General features: G+C 40.4%; 6 protein-coding genes across 8 annotated transcripts; 1 reads left to right on the top strand and 5 right to left on the bottom strand.

Annotated features, from left to right (window-relative positions):
• Positions 1 to 544: 544 nt before the first annotated feature.
• On the bottom strand, positions 545 to 3,140 carry LOC131025342 (probable protein arginine N-methyltransferase 1). Of its 2 annotated transcripts, XM_057955071.1 has the most exons (9): positions 2,672 to 3,048; positions 2,477 to 2,487; positions 2,204 to 2,359; positions 1,867 to 1,930; positions 1,645 to 1,787; positions 1,457 to 1,544; positions 1,249 to 1,364; positions 1,017 to 1,167; positions 545 to 865 (listed from the first exon to the last, which is right to left on the bottom strand). In XM_057955071.1, exons 1-9 carry the CDS (start codon positions 2,895 to 2,897, stop codon positions 660 to 662), a joined length of 1,161 nt encoding a protein of 386 aa, XP_057811054.1. In that variant the 5' UTR covers positions 2,898 to 3,048; the 3' UTR covers positions 545 to 659. The 2 variants fall into 2 exon arrangements, with proteins under 2 accessions (XP_057811054.1, XP_057811055.1); XM_057955072.1 differs by lacking the exon at positions 2,477 to 2,487 and having other exon boundaries at positions 2,661 to 3,140.
• Positions 3,141 to 5,446: 2,306 nt separating this feature from the next.
• LOC131025345 (probable protein phosphatase 2C 14) lies at positions 5,447 to 7,148 on the top strand. Its single transcript, XM_057955074.1, has 5 exons — positions 5,447 to 5,894; positions 6,015 to 6,185; positions 6,253 to 6,426; positions 6,501 to 6,680; positions 6,774 to 7,148. The coding sequence occupies exons 1-5, from the start codon at positions 5,583 to 5,585 to the stop codon at positions 7,095 to 7,097; spliced, it is 1,161 nt and encodes a 386-aa protein (XP_057811057.1). The 5' UTR covers positions 5,447 to 5,582; the 3' UTR covers positions 7,098 to 7,148.
• Positions 7,149 to 7,198: 50 nt separating this feature from the next.
• LOC131025343 (GDSL esterase/lipase At3g26430-like) lies at positions 7,199 to 9,365 on the bottom strand. The gene is made up of 5 exons (XM_057955073.1): positions 8,955 to 9,365; positions 8,661 to 8,870; positions 8,004 to 8,170; positions 7,634 to 7,904; positions 7,199 to 7,551 (listed from the first exon to the last, which is right to left on the bottom strand). The coding sequence occupies exons 1-5, from the start codon at positions 9,199 to 9,201 to the stop codon at positions 7,277 to 7,279; spliced, it is 1,170 nt and encodes a 389-aa protein (XP_057811056.1). The 5' UTR covers positions 9,202 to 9,365; the 3' UTR covers positions 7,199 to 7,276.
• Positions 9,366 to 9,843: 478 nt separating this feature from the next.
• LOC131025347 (GDSL esterase/lipase At3g26430-like) lies at positions 9,844 to 11,712 on the bottom strand. 2 transcript variants are annotated; one of them, XM_057955077.1, is made up of 5 exons: positions 11,345 to 11,712; positions 11,061 to 11,270; positions 10,816 to 10,982; positions 10,460 to 10,730; positions 9,844 to 10,381 (listed from the first exon to the last, which is right to left on the bottom strand). In XM_057955077.1, exons 1-5 carry the CDS (start codon positions 11,583 to 11,585, stop codon positions 10,128 to 10,130), a joined length of 1,143 nt encoding a protein of 380 aa, XP_057811060.1. In that variant the 5' UTR covers positions 11,586 to 11,712; the 3' UTR covers positions 9,844 to 10,127. The 2 variants fall into 2 exon arrangements, with proteins under 2 accessions (XP_057811060.1, XP_057811059.1); XM_057955076.1 differs by having other exon boundaries at positions 10,816 to 11,270; positions 11,345 to 11,658.
• A 724-nt stretch (positions 11,713 to 12,436) lies between these two features.
• On the bottom strand, positions 12,437 to 16,449 carry LOC131025346 (eukaryotic translation initiation factor 4B2-like). Its single transcript, XM_057955075.1, has 3 exons — positions 15,060 to 16,449; positions 13,074 to 13,733; positions 12,437 to 12,813 (listed from the first exon to the last, which is right to left on the bottom strand). The coding sequence occupies exons 1-3, from the start codon at positions 16,220 to 16,222 to the stop codon at positions 12,795 to 12,797; spliced, it is 1,842 nt and encodes a 613-aa protein (XP_057811058.1). The 5' UTR covers positions 16,223 to 16,449; the 3' UTR covers positions 12,437 to 12,794.
• Positions 16,450 to 17,595: 1,146 nt separating this feature from the next.
• On the bottom strand, positions 17,596 to 19,769 carry LOC131025348 (sufE-like protein 2, chloroplastic). The gene is made up of 2 exons (XM_057955078.1): positions 18,861 to 19,769; positions 17,596 to 18,182 (listed from the first exon to the last, which is right to left on the bottom strand). The coding sequence occupies exons 1-2, from the start codon at positions 19,569 to 19,571 to the stop codon at positions 18,147 to 18,149; spliced, it is 747 nt and encodes a 248-aa protein (XP_057811061.1). The 5' UTR covers positions 19,572 to 19,769; the 3' UTR covers positions 17,596 to 18,146.
• Positions 19,770 to 20,870: the final 1,101 nt, after the last annotated feature.

Here is a 20,870-nt window from a genome sequence, read left to right on the forward strand (position 1 = left end):
ATAAAATAGATAAATTAAGAATGGTACATAGTGATACACACAAAATAATGGGACAAAGGATCACATCTGTGGATTTCGAACTTATAACTTCGTAAGCATATATACATCTTTCCCTTATTAATTATTTTTTTGATTCATTTCCCTTATTAATTATTAATATGTTATGTTCGCTTCAAAAAGAACATATAAATATATAATTAATTATTTCGAAGATGTTTTTTTATTTAAACTATTTCGAAAATGTTTTTAAAATTGTTATTTTGATATTTATTCCATGTTATTGTGAAGGGAAGTATGGACCCAAAGAAGCTTGTGGAATCAGTAAGAAAGGTGGGAAGGCAAGCAGAGATTTTGAGGCAAACAAAATTACTCTAAGCAAAACCAAAAAAAAAAAAAAAACAAACAAAACCAAAATTCAGACCAAAATGCCAATTTGGATGCTCATCGACTTGTGCTTACGCATGAATTATTTAATGATGAGAAATCTCAACAATTCAAACTCCATGCCACAATGTTATAAGAGGAGCTAAGCAAAAACCAAGACAACAAAATTAATAATATCCAAATTCCAATATAAATAGGATTCAAATCCTACTGTAATGTTACACAAAGATCCCAATAGAATGAGCAGCGCAAGGGAAAAGACAACACACAAGAGATCAGCGCATTCTATAATGTTGAGTTCTTGTAGCCTGGCAGTGCTGCCCATTTAGTGAATACTTAATGGTTATATCCACGTCGCGAGGATTCTTCTTATTAGGCGCCACAGTCATGGTCCCCGTCAATGTCTCCCCTTTACAAATGCTGAGCACGTCTTCTAGGTATAAGACCGTCTGTTTCCAGTGAGTCGCACGGGACTTTGGCCCTTTATAATGGAGGAGTTACAGTATGATTAAGAATTTCTTGTTCAGATAAGTAGAGTTACTGTTCTAGTTCAGATAAGTAAGCCAGCAGAGCTCTAATCAGTATATGATATCCTAAGATTCATGAAAAGCTTTGAACATGTAGAGATATACCTGTAGAGAAGCCCATCAATTTATGACACTTGGTAAAAGAAACGTCAAAGTAAGCGACCAGGGCATGGATGTAGTCATCTCGTTCAGCCACGAGCTTGAAGGGGGCAGTGAAAGAAGCATCTACTGAATCCATCTTTGAAATGTCCATGGTCTGAAATCATGAATGCAAAGAATTTAGGAATGTAGAGCATAACCTCAAGAAAGGATTAAACAATCGAAAGGAAGCTCCAACCTTGAGCATTTGGCAGTTGGTAACAATCTGATTCTGTTCAACGGTGTCTACAAGGGGTTCTGCTATGGCTTGCTTTCTAATGCAGCTCATGTTAAACCCGTATACATTATTCCAAACTGCAACAGAGTGAACACGCAGAACAGAAAGTTTAGCACCACGAATAGAAAGAAACCGATAAAGGGAGTAAAATATGTTCTCTAAAGCTCACATTCAATCTTGTCTTCCTTGTAGTCGGCATCTTCAATTGCAGTCAAATGAAGAGAGGCTTTGTCCGGCAATACAATTCCATCTTTGGCCTGCAAATAGAATGCATGAAAACGTAAAACATTGTACAAAACTGGTCTATATCCACCAACATCGTTGGCCTATATAGATGGGAATCGAAATACAACTTACTAGCCACTTGTCACGAGCATAAAGCACTGTGTCCAACATGTTCTCATATACCAAAAAATACCCCATCCACTCAGAAATGATAACATCAACTTGAGCAACTGGAAGCTCAATCTCCTCAATCTTCCCCTTAAGAACAGTTACAACTGAAACAACAAAATAGGCAAGGTATAACGGAATAATGCCACAGATTTCACAAATTATTATACACCAAAAGAGCATTACCATTTGAATATCCATTTAGCTTTACAATCTCCTCAGCCGTATTGGCCATGCTGGAGCATTCCACCTGAAAAACACATGCACATAATCAGATATTCACTTTCAAAGAAGCCCAAAACACAGATTTTAATTGGCTTTTCCTATTTTTCTGTTAACCAATCAGTTCTACCATAACCATCCCCTGCAATTGAGTCAACATAAGAGATACAAAAAGTGATAGGAATGTAAGAGACCAGATTCACATATTCATTGCAATTAAGCCAACATAAACTGTAGATATACGACAAACAAAAACGCCAACTACTTGTAATAAAGGATAAGATTAGATTGGCTTCATTACCGCATAAACATGTTTAGCGCCAACTTTGGCACAAAAAAGTGACAGTATTCCAGTCCCAGCACCTACATCAAGAACTATTTTGTCTTTGAAAAGGAACGAATTCTTATAAATCACATTTTGGTATGTCTTTGTTCTAATCACATCCTTCAACATTTCCTGCATTCAACAAGTTATAAATCATATTGTAAAGCCGTGAAGAACATAAAGAGAATGCCTTCCACAGGTAACAAAACTGTAAGGCCAACAGCTTTACTTCCAAATTTTGATACTTACTTCATGAATGCCTGCAAAAAATTACAAAAACAACCAATTATGAGTTCTTTTATCATCAATTACCACTGCAAATAAAAAAAAAACAAAAACTAAACGGAACTATTACCCCCAAATTTTACCAATTCACACAAAGAAAATAGCGAAAAAGATGCAATCTTTCAAGGGAATACGAGCTCAAAAACACGAAATAATTACCAAAGTGCGAGTAGGAATCGAAGTAGTAATCAGCGCTGGTCTTATCATCCCCAGTGACCAAGGATTCCTCCCGCTCGCACATGGTGGAATCCTCATCAAGATTCGAGCTCTCGGCAGCTACTTGCTCGATGGTTTCAGCTTCTTCGTCCTCATCGTATTGGAACCTGATCTTTGTGGCGGCCAAGCTTCCGCTGGCATTCGCATCGACGTTGTTTTCTACATCCATGGTTTTGCTCCGATAATCCGAAAAGTAAGAGTGAAGCGAAATTTGAGGCGTTGGGATTTCGGAGGTTGGGAAGTAGGGTTTTAGAGAGGGGGAGGAGTGTGAGAATTGAGTGGCTGGAAGCAGAATTAGGGTTTATGTTCCTCTTCTCTATTTAATCTCTCCAAATATCTGCTTTCCTTTTCTTTTCTGCTTTTTTTTTTTTTTTTTCGTTTCTGCTTTTTTTTTTCTTTTTCTTTTTCGCCTAGTGGGTAGCGGGTTGATAAAGTATAATAATACACAGTTCATTATTTAGAATAAATAATAGGGTTAAGTATCAGATTAGCCCCTAAGGTGGAGGCCCCTATGTCATTGGGCCCCTTATGGCAAGGGGTGTGTCAAATAAGCCCCTATGGTAATTAAAATCGAACAAAATCACCCTTAGCCCTAACAGTGAGTTAACAGCCGTTAACTATTAAAAAAAAAAAAAATCTTTGTCTACCATGTGTTCGACGAAATGACTGAGACTCGTCAACTCGCCGCAGCTCAGCCTCCTTAATCCGGAGCCGCCGTTACCGCCACCACCGCTGCCGTCGTAGCCCCCGCTTCCTCCACCACCACTTCCGCCACCACGGCGCGGAGGATGTCGAGTGATTGGAATAGCATTAAAGTGGTGGAAGTCGTATGAGGAACATAGGAGCAAGTTAGAATAATGTTACACTAGAAATGGATCAAAGTGTGGAAAGAATCAAGTGTGAAAAGGAAACATTTAGTAATTTCCTTTGTAAGACAATTCTGCATACATATATATAGCATGCAGATACGATGCCATGAAAATGAAGCATAGATTTATACTAAAATTGCTTGTCAAAGTTCAAACTTGAAAGTGAAACCAATATCTATATATATATATATATATAGTCGTCTCAAGAGAAGGCAATATTGCTAAATTTAAGTCAACTAAAACCTTTTTCCTCGATCACCAATCATAACCATGACTCGAGAGTTCCAATAAACATTTACTAACAAGCTAGCGGGGCTCAAACCGGGCGGAACCATGAGCATTGCCAGCGGCGGCGACACCACCAACCCCGCCGGCCTATTCTGCTGGAACATAAAGTCAGCCGGCTGGCCGAAGCTGGGCATGAGAAGCTGGGAAAACGAACGACAGTAGATGTCGGGGTCATTCTCGGGGAAGAAGCCCGACAGCAGAGTCATCGGGGCCGTCGTCGACGCCGCCGGCGGGGATTCGTTTTCGGCCATTGACTTGCCCTTTTTTTGACTTTGGATTTCTTGCTTTTTCGAGAAAACAAAACATAAAAGGAAAACAAGTTGTGATGCAAACAGAGCAAGCTTGAAATTTATGTGATGTGAAAACTCAAAAGTCGTCGCTCTGAGTTATGAGTTAAGGCTCACTCCGACGGCAGCGGTGGTGGCGGAAGTGGTGGTGGAGGAAGCGGGGGCTACGACGGCAGCGGTGGTGGCGGTAACGGCGGCTCCGGATTAAGGAGGCTGAGCTGCGGCGAATTGACGAGTCTCAGTCATTTCGTCGAACACATGGTAGACAAAGATTTTTTTTTTTTTTTAAATAGTTAACGGCTGTTAACTCACCGTTAGGGCTAAGGGTGATTTTGTTCGATTTTAATTACCATAGGGGCTTATTTGACACACCCCTTGCCATAAGGGGCCCAATGCCATAGGGGCCTCCGCCTTAGGGGCTAATCTGATACTTAACCCTAAATAATATTGTGGTTTATGAGTATCTATTTTTTCATTTAAAAAATATTATTTTCATTCTTTCTCATATTTTTGATAAATAAACCTTCTAAAAATTGTTTTTTTTTCTATTATTTTATTATAAATTATTTATTCTTTTAATATTCGTACGTAATCATCATGACATATTGAATTGGAACAGAGAGAGTGTTTTTTTTTTTTTTTTTTTTAAATTTGATACAACCAAAAAAAGGAAAAAATCCACTCACACTCTAGCTCCTAAGGTGACTCGAACCCCCAACCTATTGGTTGGAGGGGAAGCGTCTTACCAACAGACTGTGCTTCATACAAATGTATTATGTATAATATATAAAATATATATTATATTTACAAAAATTTAATATACAAATGTATGATAACTGTAAATTATATAGAAAAAGATTGTAGTTCATAATTCAAATTGAATTTTACATTCTAAAAATAATATACAAAAACCAATAAATCAATATGTCATAAAAAAAAAGGAATACCTTCATTTATTTTTCTTACTTTTGTAATAAGCATAATCTTAAAAAACACTTAACTATTTTATTTTATTATAAACTATTTATTTTTAAAAAATTGTATCCAAAGCTTATTATCTGGAGATTTTTTTTGACACGAGAATTAAAAAAATACTTTGTATATAGGTGAAAAAATGAATAAAGGGTAAAATTTTTGTAAAATAAAAAAATATCTCAAGATAGGTGAGACGCTCAAATCAAAAATTGGTTCAAGATAGATGGGAGGAAGGGGTATTAAATTAGAACGAATGGATGTATAATTTACTACGTATATTGAATAGCTTTGACATAATCCCCAACGGCTCTGTAACAAACATTCAAAGTTCCGACCAATCACCTCTGACTTTATCAAAGCCAAACCTTAAAAACTCCCACAAAAAAAGCTAATTCTTCGACCCCACCCCACATTCCCAGCCGTTACAGCCTTCATATGAGCTCAAAAATCCGAACTTGGCCTTTCCCATTTTGCGACAAACTCAAAATCTGCCAAGAAATGAATGATGCAGCAGAAATCGTTGGAGGGCCGATTTCCGGCGGCGGCGGCTCGTTGAAGAGAAAGCGGCCGCTCAAGATCGAGATCCCAGCTGTATTGTCCGAGATTCCCGTCGATGTTTTTAAGGAATCTGATGATCCCGTGTGCTTCGCTGATTCCGATTCTGGGGTCGGCGTTTATTCGTTGAAGGGTAAGAAGAAGTTCATGGAAGATTCCTACAAGGTTTTTGCTTCTGCAAATGGTGATAAGGTATTCGTAAAAATCGATTCTTGATTTTTTTTTTTCTGCTTTTCTGTTTATTGCTTAGGAAGTTGGATTTTTTTGGTGTGTGTGTGTGATTTTGGAAAGTGATAGTGTTGTGAAATGTAGAGATTCTTTGGAGTTTATGATGGGCATGGAGGAAGCAAGGCAGCAGCATTTGTGAAAGAGAATCTGCATCTGAAGATTTTTGAGATGTTAGAAAGCATCTCAGAAAATAAAGAGAAAGAAGCAGCATGCAAGGCAGGCTATCTGAAAACAGATGAGGAATTCTTGAAACAGGTAATTCTTCTTCTTCTTTGATGGGAAAAATTCAGTCTTTTTTCATGAATGAGTGGGAAAATTGCAGGGGTTGGATAGTGGTGCTTGCTGTGTGACTGCACTGATTGATGGGAGGGAAATGGTGGTTTCAAACTTGGGTGACTGCAGAGCAGTTCTGTGTATGGGAGGTGGCTCGGCCGAGGCTCTAACGACGGACCACAGACCGACTCGAGAGGAGGAGCGAAGGCGAATAGAGGATAAGGTAGTTTCTACTTCTCAAACTGAGTGAATCTTGAAATGATTAGTAGCTTATTTTGATGTTCGTGTGAGAAATAGGGTGGATATGTGGAGATTCATCGCGGAACTTGGAGGGTTCATGGCACGCTCGCGGTGTCCAGAAGCATCGGAGATGCTCATCTCAAGGACTGGGTGATGGCGGAGCCTGACACGAAGGTCGTATGCTTGGATCCGGATATGAAGTATCTCGTCTTGGCGTCAGACGGCCTCTGGGAAGAGGTGAGTGAAGATCGCGGTTTTGATGTATTTTCTGCAAGAATGTGTATGAAGCTCATCATCAAGCTGGTTTTGTGTTGTGAATGGTGGTGATAGGTGAGCAATGAGGAAGCAGTGGGTGTCGTGATGCAGTCGTGTTCGAGTGGGAAGAAGCAACGGATGAGCCACCCTAGCGGCCGGAGAATGGCCAGCATACGTGGTGGGGATGGAAGCCCTCCGGCCAAGTCCAGGAGGATATCAGTGGCGAAGCAGACGAAGAAGATGAAGGCCCGTTTCCCAGATAACGAGAACAGAGCCTTGAACGAGAGACGGCTTCTAGCTGCGTGCAAGAAGCTTGCTGATCTTGCTGTTGATAGGGGTAGTTTGGATGACATAACTGTGATGATCATTGATTTGAACCATTATAACATGAATCCTTAGTAGTTGCTAAGTAGCTTCTGATCTATACTATAAATGTGTTCTTTTTCGACAGATTTAAGGTTTCATGCTCATTCACATCTACTAAAAGAAGAAAGAAAAACTGCAAGCAATGTGGAATTTTATTCATTGTGAAACAATGTGTGAAGATCTGTGTCTGAGGACATGATATTCACAGCTACTTACTTATGTGAGCTGCTCATCTTATTACAAGAAAACTTCAACGGGACGGGAGGGTCCGAAAACACACCAGAAACAACCTGATCGAAGATCCACCCGTTTGCTGCCTCGGTGAAGTGTGTCCCGTCCCAGCTGATCCTCGTCGAGGGATTCCTGCAAGAAACAGCAAGAACAGTCTCTGTTCCATTGATGACCTTCTTGCTCCCACATTTGATGAACCTATTGTAGTTGTATTTCCCTCCATGGCCGCAGCAAGCAACGAATGGATTCTCGAATCCTGCCATTTTTATTTCACCATCAGCACGAGTGACACACGAAACAAGCTCAGCAGAAACAAACAGCAAAAGAGTTATATATACCTAGTTTCTTTGCTTGGCTGATGAGAGAGTACTTAACCGTGTAGACATCCACATACGTGATTGCAGCTGCAGGGAGCTCGTCCCTCAGCTGCAAGACGAGCTCCTTCAGTCTGAGGTTGAAATGCTGTGAGACGTCGTTGTATGGAGCCGAGCAGCCATTTCTGTCAACCTGTGCTGCAGTGACCAAGAACCTGTCCATGACATACGGCAAGCAACCAACGGTCCCCGTGTTGTGTATCCAGAATGTTCTTCCCCCTTGGCTGTAAATTAGCTGGTTTAACAACAACAACAACAACAACAGCATCATTTGCATCTGTCAACGATGGTTGGTTAAAGCTTAACCGTGGAGGGATTAAGGTTGTTTTCTTACCTTAATTACATCTGATAATTGGCCTAATACATCAGGAACATAAGCCTTAACTTCTTCAGTCGACAAGTTGAGTTTGTAACCAGCAGTGAGATCGTTCTGGCCTATGTCGAAGGTGTATAAAGCTCGGGAGAAATCATCCTCCTCCGGCAACACCTTCTGAAACAACCCTTTAACGAAGAATATCTACAAAATTAGCTCAAACGATAGAACTTATTAAGGGTCTCGGGATATCCCAAAGTTCCAATCCATCCTAGTAAATAACGAACTAGCCTATCTAGGCTAATCATCGAAAGTAAACGCCCCCTTAATGTGCAGTAAAAATGATCACCTTCTGTCTCGAAATAATCCTAGGCAAGACATCAATTTTGATTTAAACCTCCATATTTCAGCACACTTATCTCTCTCTCTCTCTCTCTCACACACACACACACACACACACAGAAAATCCCTTGTTTTTACATCAATAAAGAAACATGTTGTGTCTTGAAATAATCTTAGAATCAAACTCCATTTATCAGCACACTCCTCTCTCTCTCTCTCTACTTCAAAATGAAACTGCTCCCATTGCAAGAAGCTTCCCCACAAAAACATAGTAGTGAAGCATCAAAAAAAGAGAATAAATTACAAATGCACAACTCATGCATGAGAAAATAATACCTTTTCTTCGAAAAATTTGTGATCTGGTTAGAAAATCCGAGAATTGGAGGTGTTGAACATCGAGGGAGATGGGGCTGTACCCACTCTGCCAAATGGTTGTGTTCTGGCGCCTGATCGTCGATCCAGCCGTCGCGAAATTACACCCATGCCTGAAATTCGCTCCAATCGAATCCAGAAACGCACTCAGATAAGGCAATCCCACACTTTCAGCTGCAATGCAATCAATCCACAGTCCACACTAACTAAATATCACTCTAGAGAGAGAGAGAGAGAGGTTTAGAGAGAGAGAGAGACCTATGAAATCGATTAGGAGACGGCCGTCGCAGTAGCGGCCGGACGGGGAGTGGAAGAATGTGGCTCCGTTGGGTGGAGGAGCTTGGCCGAACGCCGCCGATAGGCCGCCGGTGTCGGAATTTGAGTCGCCGAAGTTGAAAATGGCGGGAAAATTGCAGTCTTTGTAGCCGAGTGTTGTTGAGTTTGACAGAAGAATTAGCGCAGTTGATACAACTAGGGATTGAAGTGTGAAAACATTCAACTCCATTAAATTTTTAGCAAATGCAGCTATCTTTTTAGATTTTGGTATCTTTTTTTTTCAAAAAAGTAGAAACAGAAATGTGGTTGTTGTTGCTGCATAGTGCAAGAAATAAAATAATTTTGTGCATGTGACAAGCTGAAATTTTTATTTTTATTTTTATGGTGATAATAATACTCTCTCCGTCCACGAAATGAGTACTCATTTATGGATAACAAGAGTTTTAAGAAATATATTGAGTATAGTGTGAATAAAATAAGAGTCCTACTTTTTTAGAGTATTAATTAAAAGATTGTGTGGAATACACTTGCCAAAAAGCAAAATGAGTACTTATTTCGTAGACAGACGAAAAAGGAAATATGAGTACTTATTTCGTGTACAAATACAGTAATATATTTGATGACTATAGCATCAAATACAGTTGTTAAATTAGGCCAATGTCCAATCAAATTGAGGTTGTCTTTAGTTGTGTCTTGTAGTATGATGTCTCAGTTCACTAATGCAAATTGGAGAAGAATAAAAATAAGAAGCATTCAAATGGGACTAAATGAACAAAAATAAATAATAAAAATAGAAAAATAAAAATAAAGAAGCATTCAAGATTATTACTCCACTTTTTTTCAAATAGACAATCTATATATAGGTTTCAACTTTCAACAAGGCAAGATTGACTTTTGACTTAGTTTTTCAGACTCCAAATTTCAAGTGTTGATTTATCAAAAACAAAAACTTCTGCTTAGTCCATTTCAGCTGCTGAAGCTCTTCCACTATGTAATTTCTCAATAGAGATTTTTCACATTAGTATTTTTTTTCACTGATGTCTGAATTTGGACAAGAAACAACTCATCACATCAATGTAACAGTAGGAAAAGGCCTAATTCCATTCACCACAACATCAAAATGGAACAACTAAGGAAGGCCTAATGCCATCATCTTCAGCTGCACCTGCTGCACGCGGATTCAATCGACACCGGAGGGTCTGAAAACGAGCCGTCTGCAATCCGGTGAAAGATCCACTCGTTAGCCGCCTCAGTGAAGTGGATCCCGTCCCAACTGATCCAAGCAGACGGATCCTTGCACGACTTGGCCAGCACGTCCCCTGCCCCGTTCTTGCTCCCACATCTCGCAAACCTGCTGTAGTTGTACTTCCCTCCGTAGCCACAGCAGGCTCGGAACGGATCCTCAAATCCTGCCACGAAACGAGCTTTAGTTAGCACAACTCGAGAAAAATCTACAAATGATAGAGCATGTTTTTAGCACTGATCACCTAGCTCCTTTGCCTGGCTGATGAGAGCATACTTGGCTGAGTAGATATCAACATATGTGATTGCAGCAAGGGGGAGCTCCTCCCTCAGCTGCACCACGGCCTCGTGTAGCTTCGCGTTGAAATGCTGCGAAGCCTCGTTGTACGGGATCAGACAGCCATACCTATCAACCTCAGGTGTTGTGGCAGCTAGAGCATCAAGCACATATGTCAGACAGCCTAATGGTGCTGTGTTGTGTATCCAGAATGATCTCCCTCCTAAACTGTAGACTTCCTGCCTCACAAAAACACGATTTTCGCCTCTCAAAAATGCGCGAACAACACCTTGGTATCATTACCAAAAGAAGAATGCACCATACCTTGATCACAGAGGAGAACTGTCCTATCATATCAGGAACTTGTGCCTTGATTTCTTCCAAGGTCAAGTTGGTGTCCAAGCCAGCAGTGATGTCGTTCTGGCCTATGTCGAACGTGTACAACGCCCGGGAGAAGTAGTCCTTCTCCGGAAGCGAATCGAGGGACAGCCCTGCATAGTATAATGAACTGTAAAATGAAGCAAAAACAGACCAACTTGGACATGAAAAAACTTGCTGCAAATGGGAACCTTTTGCTCTCACAGCTTGTGATCTTGCCACGAAACCCGAGTACTCGACTTGCTGCACGTCGAGGGAGATCGGGCTGTAGCCCCCCTTGGAGAGGGACAAGTTCTGAGGCCTAATGGTTGATGCAGAAGTTGCAAAGTTGGCCCCATGGCTGAAGTTTGAGCCAACAGAATCAAGAAAAGCACTGAGATAAGGCAATCCTAGGCTCTCAGCTGTGACAAAAGCAACACTCTTAAGCATATAAATTTTCAACACAAACATGTGATTTCAAGAATCAAGAAGATACCTATGAAATCTATGATGAGACGGCCGTCGCTGTTACGGCCAGCCGGGGCGTGGAAGAATGTTTCTCCATAGGGAGGAGGAACTGGGCTGAAGGCGGCGGAGAAGCCACCGGTGTCTGAATTCGAGTCGCCAAAGTTGAAGATGGCTGGGAAGTTGCACTTGTTTGAGCCAAGAACTGAGCTTTGCACAAGAAGTATGTTAGCTATTAGCAGGAAATGCAAAGCACAAACCTTAAACTCCATGAGATCTGAGGTGGTTTTTGACAAGATTTTTTAGAATTTTCTATTTATTGGAGTTGATCAATGAGGCTAAAGACTAGTCAGAGCTAAGTTTTTTTTTTTTTGAATGACAGCTGACCTTCTTTATCGTTGACTAATCTTCGGCTGAGATCTCATTGCTGACTAATAGTTGAAACTTGGCCTATTTTTGAACAATAGAGCCAAGATATTATCATTAGGAAGGCCTAATGCCATCCTTGAGCAGCTTCTGTTACTATTTTTGATAGAGTTAAGATAAGATAGAGAGAAAGTAAGATAGGAGGAAAAGTAGAAATTTCATTGCCTGAATAAATGGCTAAATAAATGCCAGTACAGTTAGGATTGGGCACAAAATAACAACTAATAAATTAAAAGATAAAAACTCTCCCTACACACTGATGCAGTTGTTTGAGCCAAGAGCTGGGCTTGGGTTTAGCATTGTCTGAAGCTGAATTATTGGATTTATAGAAGTGAAGCAAATGTATAATCACTTTGAAAGTTATCACACTTGATGTATATTTGTATGTATGTTGCTTGACAGTATGGCGACATATACCACTTTCCCAAATGAAATTCAGCTAGATTTACTCACATACAAAGTCATCCAAAATGGCCCCTTTATTCCAACAAGAAAATCATTGTACAATGTTCAAACATATAACCTAATTTCAAGCATTGCTGCATCACAAAGAACAAGAAGAAGACAAAGACGAAGAAGCATAGCAGCACGATTTTCTGACTATTTTTAGCATCGAAGATCGAAGGAAATGGAAACGACAGCGCCTGTTAAAAGTAAGAATCATCAAACAACATAGGATTTAAGGCACAAGAGAGTGTGAACAAACAAATATATTCCGAGGTAAAAACACATAGTAAGACCAAAAAAAACCAGGGCAGGGTTGTGCATTACAATGTCCCTTTTTTGGAGAAGATGGAAAGTTTGATCCCACTACAAAAAGATAGACAAAAAACAAAAAAGGGGGGGAATGAGAATTTTACACATCATCAAGATGCAACAACAATTAATGCAAGAGTTGTATGTTGTCAGAATTAAGATATTCCAGCTCCATTCCTCACAGCAAAAATCATGAAATGATAAATAGGGGTGCCAATGTATTATTGCATCTAACTAGTCAGAGAGCATGTAAAGGACGGCTGGAAGAATCGGGTCCTCGGAGAATCCGGCCTGGGAATTCACCACCTCGACCCTGACCTGCCAAATGACAAAAGCACAACGATCAATCGTGGTGTTATATTGTCACGTATGCTATCTCACGGGCTTCTATCCTAACACGGTGATCATATGAGTTCATACTTAAGCGAGTGAGAAGAAGTTACAATAATGTCACGTGTAACAATCATTCGTTGCAAATAGCTAGTTAATAATCAGCATCAGCAAACGCAAACTTGAAGAAGCTTCAAAAGGTTTATAGTAGAACATATGAAATACAGAAAAATCTAAAGAGATAGTACCTTTCAACATCTCTGCTGCCTGAAAATCCCCTGCCTCCACTTCCTTGAAAATATCTTCTGTCGTCACTTGGTCTCGCCCATGAGTTCACGGAGCCACGTGAACGAGGTCTCTCATTGCCATCTAGAGCTCTGGGATCTTGATATGCTCCATCTGTGAATGAAGATCTCTGAGAATAGGGAGATCTGGCCTCTTCATAGGCTCCCTGCCTCGAACGAGGTCTATCATGAAATCCAGCTTGAGGATCTTCATATGCCCCCGGTCTAGAAGGAGGTCTCTCAGCAAAGCCAGCTCTTGAATCCTCATATGCACCTGGACGAGACGGAGGTCTCTCTTGATAGCCTGCTCTAGGATCCTCATATTGCCCAGGCGCAGAAGGAGGTCGATCATGAAAGCCAGATCTACCCTCATATACTCCAGTTCGAGAAGGAGGTCTATCGTTAAAGCCAGCACCCCGAACAGCTCCAGGACTTTGCCTCTCAAAGTTTCTTTGACTATAGCGAACTTTGTCATCCAACTGAGAGACCAAAACTTCTAAATCCTGCTCCTTTTTATGTATTAGATCTTGCACACCAGCTTGTTCTTCACCCGATTTTTGCAGCAATTCCTTTTTCAGTTGCTCAATTTCTTCCTTCAAATTCTTCTCTTCTTCTGTCTCAGGCCTGAAAATGCCATTTCTTCAGCTAAAAATAAAAGCATCTTGTACCCATGCTAAAGCTTTTACTATTTCAATTTTTGTCAGTATCACTATAGGTAAGCAAGCTAACATCGTCTTCGCCAATTTAAACAAAAACCAATCTATCCAATTTAGTACTATCACAAGAGCATGAATAAAAAGATACTAGAAACAGTTTAAAACTATCAAAAATAGTACACTATCAGCACTTCTCCCATATCACAATTCACAATCAAGAACATAAAACAGTAAAAGTACCATAACATCCAAATATAGCTAGCTACTAGTGTTGCCAACCAGAACATGATGCAAGAGTTTAAAAGGCAATGTGAAGCCTTAAGGGAAACCTCTGCATTCATCTGAATTGATGTGAATTATGCAGAAATCAAGAACTTAGTTGGGCTAAACCAAATGAATTGCACTCCTCCAGGCCTTTTCTTTGCACCTAAATTCCATACCTACATTTTGACACCTAGAAACACTTGCTAATCCTATGTTAATTGAAACTATAGCCGATAACTTCCATCCCATCCACCACTAGCTTACATATCTCTCTTACTCTATAAATCAATCAAATTGAATTGGTATTGAATTTCTAATTCCTTAAGAGCAGAAACCAAGCAAATGTTTGTCCACACCTCCACTTAGTTTACAAATTCGCACTTTCGTATGACCAATCTAATAAATGCTCCACTCAATGGATTATAAGATTTATGGTAGTTTTCCATTTATTCATCATAAAGACACTTCCCAAGCATATTTCGTATTTGTTGCATTTCTCATTGCGTTCATACATAAATTCATTTCACACTCATAATCCTAACAGGCTGAATCATTGCAATAGCTTTAAATGTATATTAACTTCCTTCTATCTTTTACTAAAGTCCCAAATTCTCAATAAGATGCACCAATTTATTTCCAAATTTAAACATTTATTCTAATTTCCCACTTCCCGCTACCCGATGTCAATGAATGAATCAACAAAGCAATTGAACATTTTGTCCGTGAGAAGGATCAAAATGTGAGTCGATTCCTCTATGATCCGAAACAACAGAGACCATATCACCTCTCCAAATATTCTCATAGTTCAACAAAAACATTAAATTGTCCCTTCTCTATCATTATCATTCTCAAACAAAACCCTATCTTTAAATTCAAGAATAACTACAAAAACCCCAACAATTTCCATGCTTGCACTTATCACACCAAAATGGGCATTGAGTAACAAAGCAAATGAAATTAAATCTTTCTAAAAATGTTTTCTAAAAATGAAATGATGGTAACAAAATGCATTGCACAATTAATGAACTACCTGTCCACACGTCTATCCAACTTAAGATCAATCTTCTTCCAATCTAAGCCCTTCTCCTCCAGCAGAACTTCTCTAGGCTTGGCATCCCCAAACGGATTTACTTTCGGCTTTGGCCTCACTAAAGCTTCACCACCAGTTCCTGCCAGTGCAGGAGGGGCCTCCGACCTGCTCGACTGTGGAGTCTCCGGCCTACTCGACTGCGAACTTGTGGGCCTACTCCCACCACTAACCGAGTGCTTCTTCTCTGCAACCTCCAAGTCCAGCTTCTTCCAATCCAAACCTTTCTCCGCCAGCACTTCCTCCCTCGGCCTCGCCGCCCCAAAAGGGTTCGGTTTTATAACCTTCACCGCCTCCGCGCCCTCAATTTTCGGAGAAATTACACTCATGCTGGGATTTTGCTCGCCCCGAGTCCAGCGATCCGCCTCGGGCTTGGAGAATCCAGACCCGAAGCTCTCATTACGGTTCCAACGATCAGTCTCGGGCCTGGAGAAGCCCGAGCCGAAGCCTGAAGATCTAGCCTGCTGCGGCAGTGGCTGTGAAACAGGCTTCTTCATAGACGCCCAATTGTCGACTTCGTCGGCCCGCGACGCGCCACCGCCACTTCCCCCAAGTGAGCTGTACTTACCGGCGGCCCGGGGCTCACGCGAATCGTGATCGGGTAGGGTTTGCTTCTTCATGGACGCCCAATTATCGACCTCATCAGCTCGCGAGGGCTGATCGAACTCAGAAACCCTAGATTGCTGCTGCGACGGGCCCCTCCGCCCATCATCCTCGAACCCGTAAGATCTCCGGCCCTCGTACTCCCTCCGGCCCGAATTAGGCCCGCCGGATCCCGCGCGCGACCCGTAATTGGAGAACCCGCCGCCCAATCTCCCGTACTGCATTTCCTCCGGCGAGCGCTCCTTGGGGCCCGTCGGGAGGCGGAGCATTTCCTCCGGCGTCAGTCCGCGGCCCTGAGACGGCATGACCCTGAATTCCTGGAGCGTCATCTTGGTCTTCTTCTTCTGCTTGGCGGTGCTCACGCCCTCCTTCAGGCTAGGGAAGCTCGCCGCGGGCGCCGCCGCCGCCGCAGCGGCCGCCTTCTCCTCCGCCTCCTTCAGCTCGGCCTCCTCCCTCTCGGCCTCGGCCGCCCATGCGCCGATTCCCCATGGCGATTTCGACATTTCTCCAAAGATCTCTCGCAATTAAATGTGAAAGTTATTTATTTCCTTTTTTTCTCGTTTCCCCCAAAATCTGCGAGTTTAAATATAGAAAGAGAAAGAGATATATAAAAACTTGGATTAAATCTTCTCTTCTCGTGTGGAGATGGCCGGTTCTGCAACTCTGGATCCGGTCTGAATCACTACCAAAATTGCATGGAAATTTCAAGAAATTAATTTTCAGAAAATATAAATTATATTTATATACATATTTTAGGGGTTTAAAAATTAAAGAAAAGGAGCGATGCATACCGCTCCAACGCGAGAATGCGGAGGCGCGTGGGAGCACGCCCCAACGTGGGAGTTGGTGGGCCAGTTTTTGGGGAGGGCTCTGGAAGAAGCAGATTTCAGGGTGCTCCACATGAACTTGATGACGTGGGGGGATCTCATTGGATGGACCTTTCAATTGTGGGCGTGGAAAAATCATACTTATACCTTTTGTTGCAGGTCCACGTGGACCGCGAATCAGAATATCATTATCGGCTTCTTTGATGTTTAAACCCGAATTTAAATTTTGGACATTATTGCTTAATTAAATTCCAATTTTCAAATATTTTTTAATAATGACCCAATATTTCGATTTGTATAAGTCTATTCTTCTCTCTTAATTTGTTCGTTTGAGTTTACGTGTAAACTTCAAATTGATTTAAGGTTTTTAGAATTTATTATTTAATTTATCTTTCAGTGTTGTCAATTTTATCGTCGGACGTATACTGTTTATAAGCTTTAGTTTGACTGCATTAATTTCTAGCTCAATTCATTAACGCGTGCCCACGATGGATAGGTGAACGAAACGATATGTACTCGTGCAAAATATTAGAGTTGAATATATTACAAATCAAAAGGATTGGATTATTTTATTGAAACATATTAAAATTTAAATTTAATTTACGATAACATCTAATTTGAGATTCAAATAGTAGTTGTCTTAAATTGCTGCCCACGGTGGGATGAGTTTTGATGAAAAATAGATTGCTGCTCTTTTAAATTGAAAAAAAAAACGATAAAAAGGATTAAATTAGTGATCTTGTGAAATACACCTAAACTTAAAAAAGATTCTGGACTAGTCAAATTCATAATAAATTCTTGATTAAGACTAGAAACTTCAACATCATATAAACCCCAAAAAATATTGTGATGGTGGATTTCAACTAATTCTTTTTCCTCTCTTATTTAATCATAATTTAGAAATTCTAAAATGTTTGTGAAAGGGACAACTTTTCTCATCTTTTCCACTTCTGCAGAAACAAAAAAAACACACTTCCCCTATTGGTATCCATTTGGCTTGGAAATAGCAAATAGGCCCAATTATGCTGAAAATCAAATAACACTCTAAATAAAAATTTAAAATTATAAATATACATATTGATTAAAAAATCAAGGTGTTGCACTATTTCAAGACTAAACATATGTATCGTCACTTTCTTACCTAAACATATTTTGTGGGTATCATTGTTTCCTTCTTTCAATGAAAAATTGCTAGGATGTCTACAGCTAGCTAATTACTTTGCATTCTTACAAATTTTTTGAGAGGTTATTGCAAGCAAATTAGCTCTCTTTCTAAATCCACATTCAAGATTCATCAAGAAACACATTGTTGTTGCTATGTATAACAAAAAATTACTTCTATCACCTATCTAAAAATGCTTCTCTTATTGCATTCATTTCATCATTTGATCACATCATCTAATATTGATTCATTCAAGCAATTCTTCACCAAACAAACACCATTTCCCCTGCCTCCAATAGCAAGGCCTTTCCCCATCACAGATAACGCGAATTAGTAGGTTAGCTGAGACGAGCAAAGGCATTGGAGGGGCCGTCTGCACACGACTGCTGCAGCGTATCAGCACGAAGAGATGCTCGTGCAAACCTCCAACGAGGCGCCCTAGCTTAGCTCGCGGACTGCTACTCCGCGGGGCATCTGCAGAAGAAGTCCAAGTAGTTCATAGCTATTAGTGAGATCAAAAGCTCCAAACTGTGGAAAAGAATCTTGTTCTTGCAATTGCTAATGTGTGTTTGGAGCTATAGACATCAAGAAAGTTGGAGATGGGACCTCATGTCTTTTGATATATATTGAAATTGATACAACATCTTTCTATTTTCCCTAAATCACCACCACCATCATCAAACAAGTTGGGCTAAAAAACAATCACCATTCCACTTTTTGGTCTTCCTAAATTATTGCATCAAATATGACTATGGATCTTCAAGAAAAGACATTTTAGCCATGGGGTCTAAACTCTCTCTCTCTCTCTCATCATCGTCCATGGGATCATAGAAGTCCCTAATCACAAAAAAAGATATTTTCACAAACTCTCTCTCTCTCTCTGCATAATCATCATCTATGGAATCATAATAGAAGTCCCTAATGAGCTCAGCCTCAGTAAAAAACAAATATCTTATCACAAAACTCTCTCTCTCTCTCTCTCTCATACACAGAGAGAACAAGTCAAACCAACTGTTGCACATTCAATTCCACCAAAATCAGAAGCAACAACCATCTCAAAATCAAGAAACAAAACACCATCAAAAGTGATCAAGAAAAACTGCAATTTCTTGCAAGATGTAATCTTTTTTTAAAAAACTTTTTATTTCAGACCTGAGTTTGATTACAACAAATGAAGGAAGAAACATGTCCAAATCCCCCTCTCCTCCTCTCCTCAACCAAAACCTCAGTCCTCCTCTGCATACTCACCAACACATTATTCCACGCATTCACCCTCGAATTCCCTCTGCTGGGCAGCCCCACATTCATCGCCGCCAAATCGTCGCTCCTCACGCTCAAAACCTCCTCCGCCGCCGCGCCGTCGAGGACCCAAATCAGGCAGGAGCAGAACCCCTTCGTGATCTCGGAATCGCTGTCGATTCTGAACCTCATCGCCCCATTCCCGTCCATGGCCGCCTCCAGCCAGACCTGCGTCGTGCAGCCCAGCACGCGATTCTCCTGAACCCTCCGAGCCTCGTCGAAGGGCGGCAGAATCGCCGCGTAGTGGAGCAGCCGCTTCACCCTGTCGATCGGCGCCGGCAGCGACCGGAATTCGAGCCCTAATCTCTGCAGCCTCTCCGACACGCTTGAGGGCGGTTGTACCTTGGCGCAGCGGTGGATTGTGACGCAGGAGAGCGGAAAGGCTGGATTTTTCGAGGTGGGATCGGAGGGGAATCGCGAAATTGGGGGGTTCTTGAAGATGGGTCTTTGCGGATTGAGGTGGATGTGTGAGGGGCCTGCTGCGTCCATGAAATTTTTTACTGGGTTTGTGAAGAAGAATGGCGGAGATGGAGAGAGGTGTGTTCTTACTGTGAAAGATCCCATTTTTCTGTGTGGGTTTCTGCGAGTGTAAACCGTTGAAGTTAGTTAGTTGAGAGTGAGAGAGAGGGAGAGGAGAGAGGGAGAGGAGAGAGGGAGAGAGAGAGATCCTCGAACTGCGGAATTGCTTTGAGAGAGAGAGAGAGAGAGAGAGAGAGAGAGAGAGAGATTATACTTCCGTTTGCACCATAGAAGGCGGCAAAACCTTTATATATAATAAAATAAAAAGTTAAAATAATTGTAAAAGAATTCCACAAAAACCTCATCAATAATTCAATATCATCATTAATAAGGACAAATTTATTTATTAATTATATATATATATATATATATATAATTACTTAAATGAATTTTCACTTTTAAATTAGTTAATCTATTTAATTTAATGTCAATCAATAAATCCCTAACAATTTATTTGAATATAAAATGAGCATATTGTTTTCAATTTTGTAAGGATAAATATTTTATAGAATATAGAGATAACTATAGTTTCTATTCTAGATTTGGTGACATAAGTTTGCTATGAATCTTGAAAATGACATTTTATGGGGAGACAGCTATTATAACCAGGGGGCTTAGCCCACTGGCCACCGGGTCCTCACTTAAGTGAAGTGACCCGGGTTCGATCCCTCTTGGGAGCGAATTGGAGATGGGAGATATAAGGTGGATGTTGGTGAATGGAGAGATAAGGTGGTTCTTGGAGTGGATGGGGAACTAATTCTAACATCTAACATGACTTTGCCCGATCAAAAAAAAAAAAAAAAAAAAAAAAAGCTATTATTATTTATAGTCTACCACACTAGCCGTCAGCAAAATGATGGACGATTTTTTTTTCTTTTTTTATGATATACTTTGATTTAGTCAGAGTGAATATTCAATTTGATTCCATGACTTTCATAGATACAGTTAACCTTTTTATTTATGTGATGAATATATTTATTTAATTATATAAGTGTATTAGATACATTTAACCTTTTTACTTATGTGATGAAGTATTTAATTATATATAAGTGTGACTGTGTGAGTCACGTGACAGCAATCTACAAAAGAATTTATGTGCTGGACTAAGCTCAAGAATTCTATGCACGATCATCAATATTTAATATTACAAACTAAAATGCGTAACAAAATTAATTTAGAAGTGTTTATGAGGTTGCGTGAAAGCTTCTTAGAATAATACTACAAGGAAAAGGCGTGCAAGAAAAAGAACATCAATTTTCATGGAAAAATGGCTATTTTTCTTAACTTGTGATGTGTATAAGATAACAAAATGATGAAGTAAAGACATGACTTTTTTTCGATTAT

Source organism: Salvia miltiorrhiza, chromosome 5, assembly GCF_028751815.1.
Source record: "Salvia miltiorrhiza cultivar Shanhuang (shh) chromosome 5, IMPLAD_Smil_shh, whole genome shotgun sequence".
NCBI lineage: Eukaryota > Viridiplantae > Streptophyta > Magnoliopsida > Lamiales > Lamiaceae > Salvia > Salvia miltiorrhiza.

Bases quoted from the DNA above. Each gene is read 5' to 3' on its own strand.
- LOC131025342 (XM_057955072.1), bottom strand. From the start codon at position 2,897: ATGGATGTAGAAAACAACGTCGATGCGAATGCCAGCGGAAGCTTGGCC. The intron at 1,788-1,866 runs GTAATGCTCTTT...TTGTTGTTTCAG, and splicing joins GCTAAATGGATATTCAAATG to TTGTAACTGTTCTTAAGGGG. The intron at 1,365-1,456 runs GTGAGCTTTAGA...ACTCTGTTGCAG, and splicing joins CAAGGAAGACAAGATTGAAT to TTTGGAATAATGTATACGGG.
- LOC131025348 (XM_057955078.1), bottom strand. From the start codon at position 19,571: ATGGGATCTTTCACAGTAAGAACACACCTCTCTCCATCTCCGCCATTC. The intron at 18,183-18,860 runs GTCTGAAATAAA...CTTCTTCTGCAG, and splicing joins TTTGTTGTAATCAAACTCAG to ATGCCCCGCGGAGTAGCAGT.
- LOC131025345 (XM_057955074.1), top strand. From the start codon at position 5,583: ATGAGCTCAAAAATCCGAACTTGGCCTTTCCCATTTTGCGACAAACTC. The intron at 6,186-6,252 runs GTAATTCTTCTT...GGAAAATTGCAG, and splicing joins ATGAGGAATTCTTGAAACAG to GGGTTGGATAGTGGTGCTTG. The intron at 6,427-6,500 runs GTAGTTTCTACT...TGTGAGAAATAG, and splicing joins GAAGGCGAATAGAGGATAAG to GGTGGATATGTGGAGATTCA.
- LOC131025346 (XM_057955075.1), bottom strand. From the start codon at position 16,222: ATGTCGAAATCGCCATGGGGAATCGGCGCATGGGCGGCCGAGGCCGAG. The intron at 13,734-15,059 runs GTAGTTCATTAA...TGGCATTTTCAG, and splicing joins TTGGATAGACGTGTGGACAG to GCCTGAGACAGAAGAAGAGA.
- LOC131025347 (XM_057955076.1), bottom strand. From the start codon at position 11,585: ATGGAGTTTAAGGTTTGTGCTTTGCATTTCCTGCTAATAGCTAACATA. The intron at 11,271-11,344 runs GTATCTTCTTGA...CTTTTGTCACAG, and splicing joins TCTCATCATAGATTTCATAG to CTGAGAGCCTAGGATTGCCT. The intron at 10,382-10,459 runs GTGATCAGTGCT...GTTTCGTGGCAG, and splicing joins CAGCCAGGCAAAGGAGCTAG to GATTTGAGGATCCGTTCCGA.
- LOC131025343 (XM_057955073.1), bottom strand. From the start codon at position 9,201: ATGGAGTTGAATGTTTTCACACTTCAATCCCTAGTTGTATCAACTGCG. The intron at 8,871-8,954 runs GTCTCTCTCTCT...ATTGCATTGCAG, and splicing joins TCTCCTAATCGATTTCATAG to CTGAAAGTGTGGGATTGCCT. The intron at 8,171-8,660 runs GTATTATTTTCT...TCTTCGTTAAAG, and splicing joins ACAAATTTTTCGAAGAAAAG to GGTTGTTTCAGAAGGTGTTG.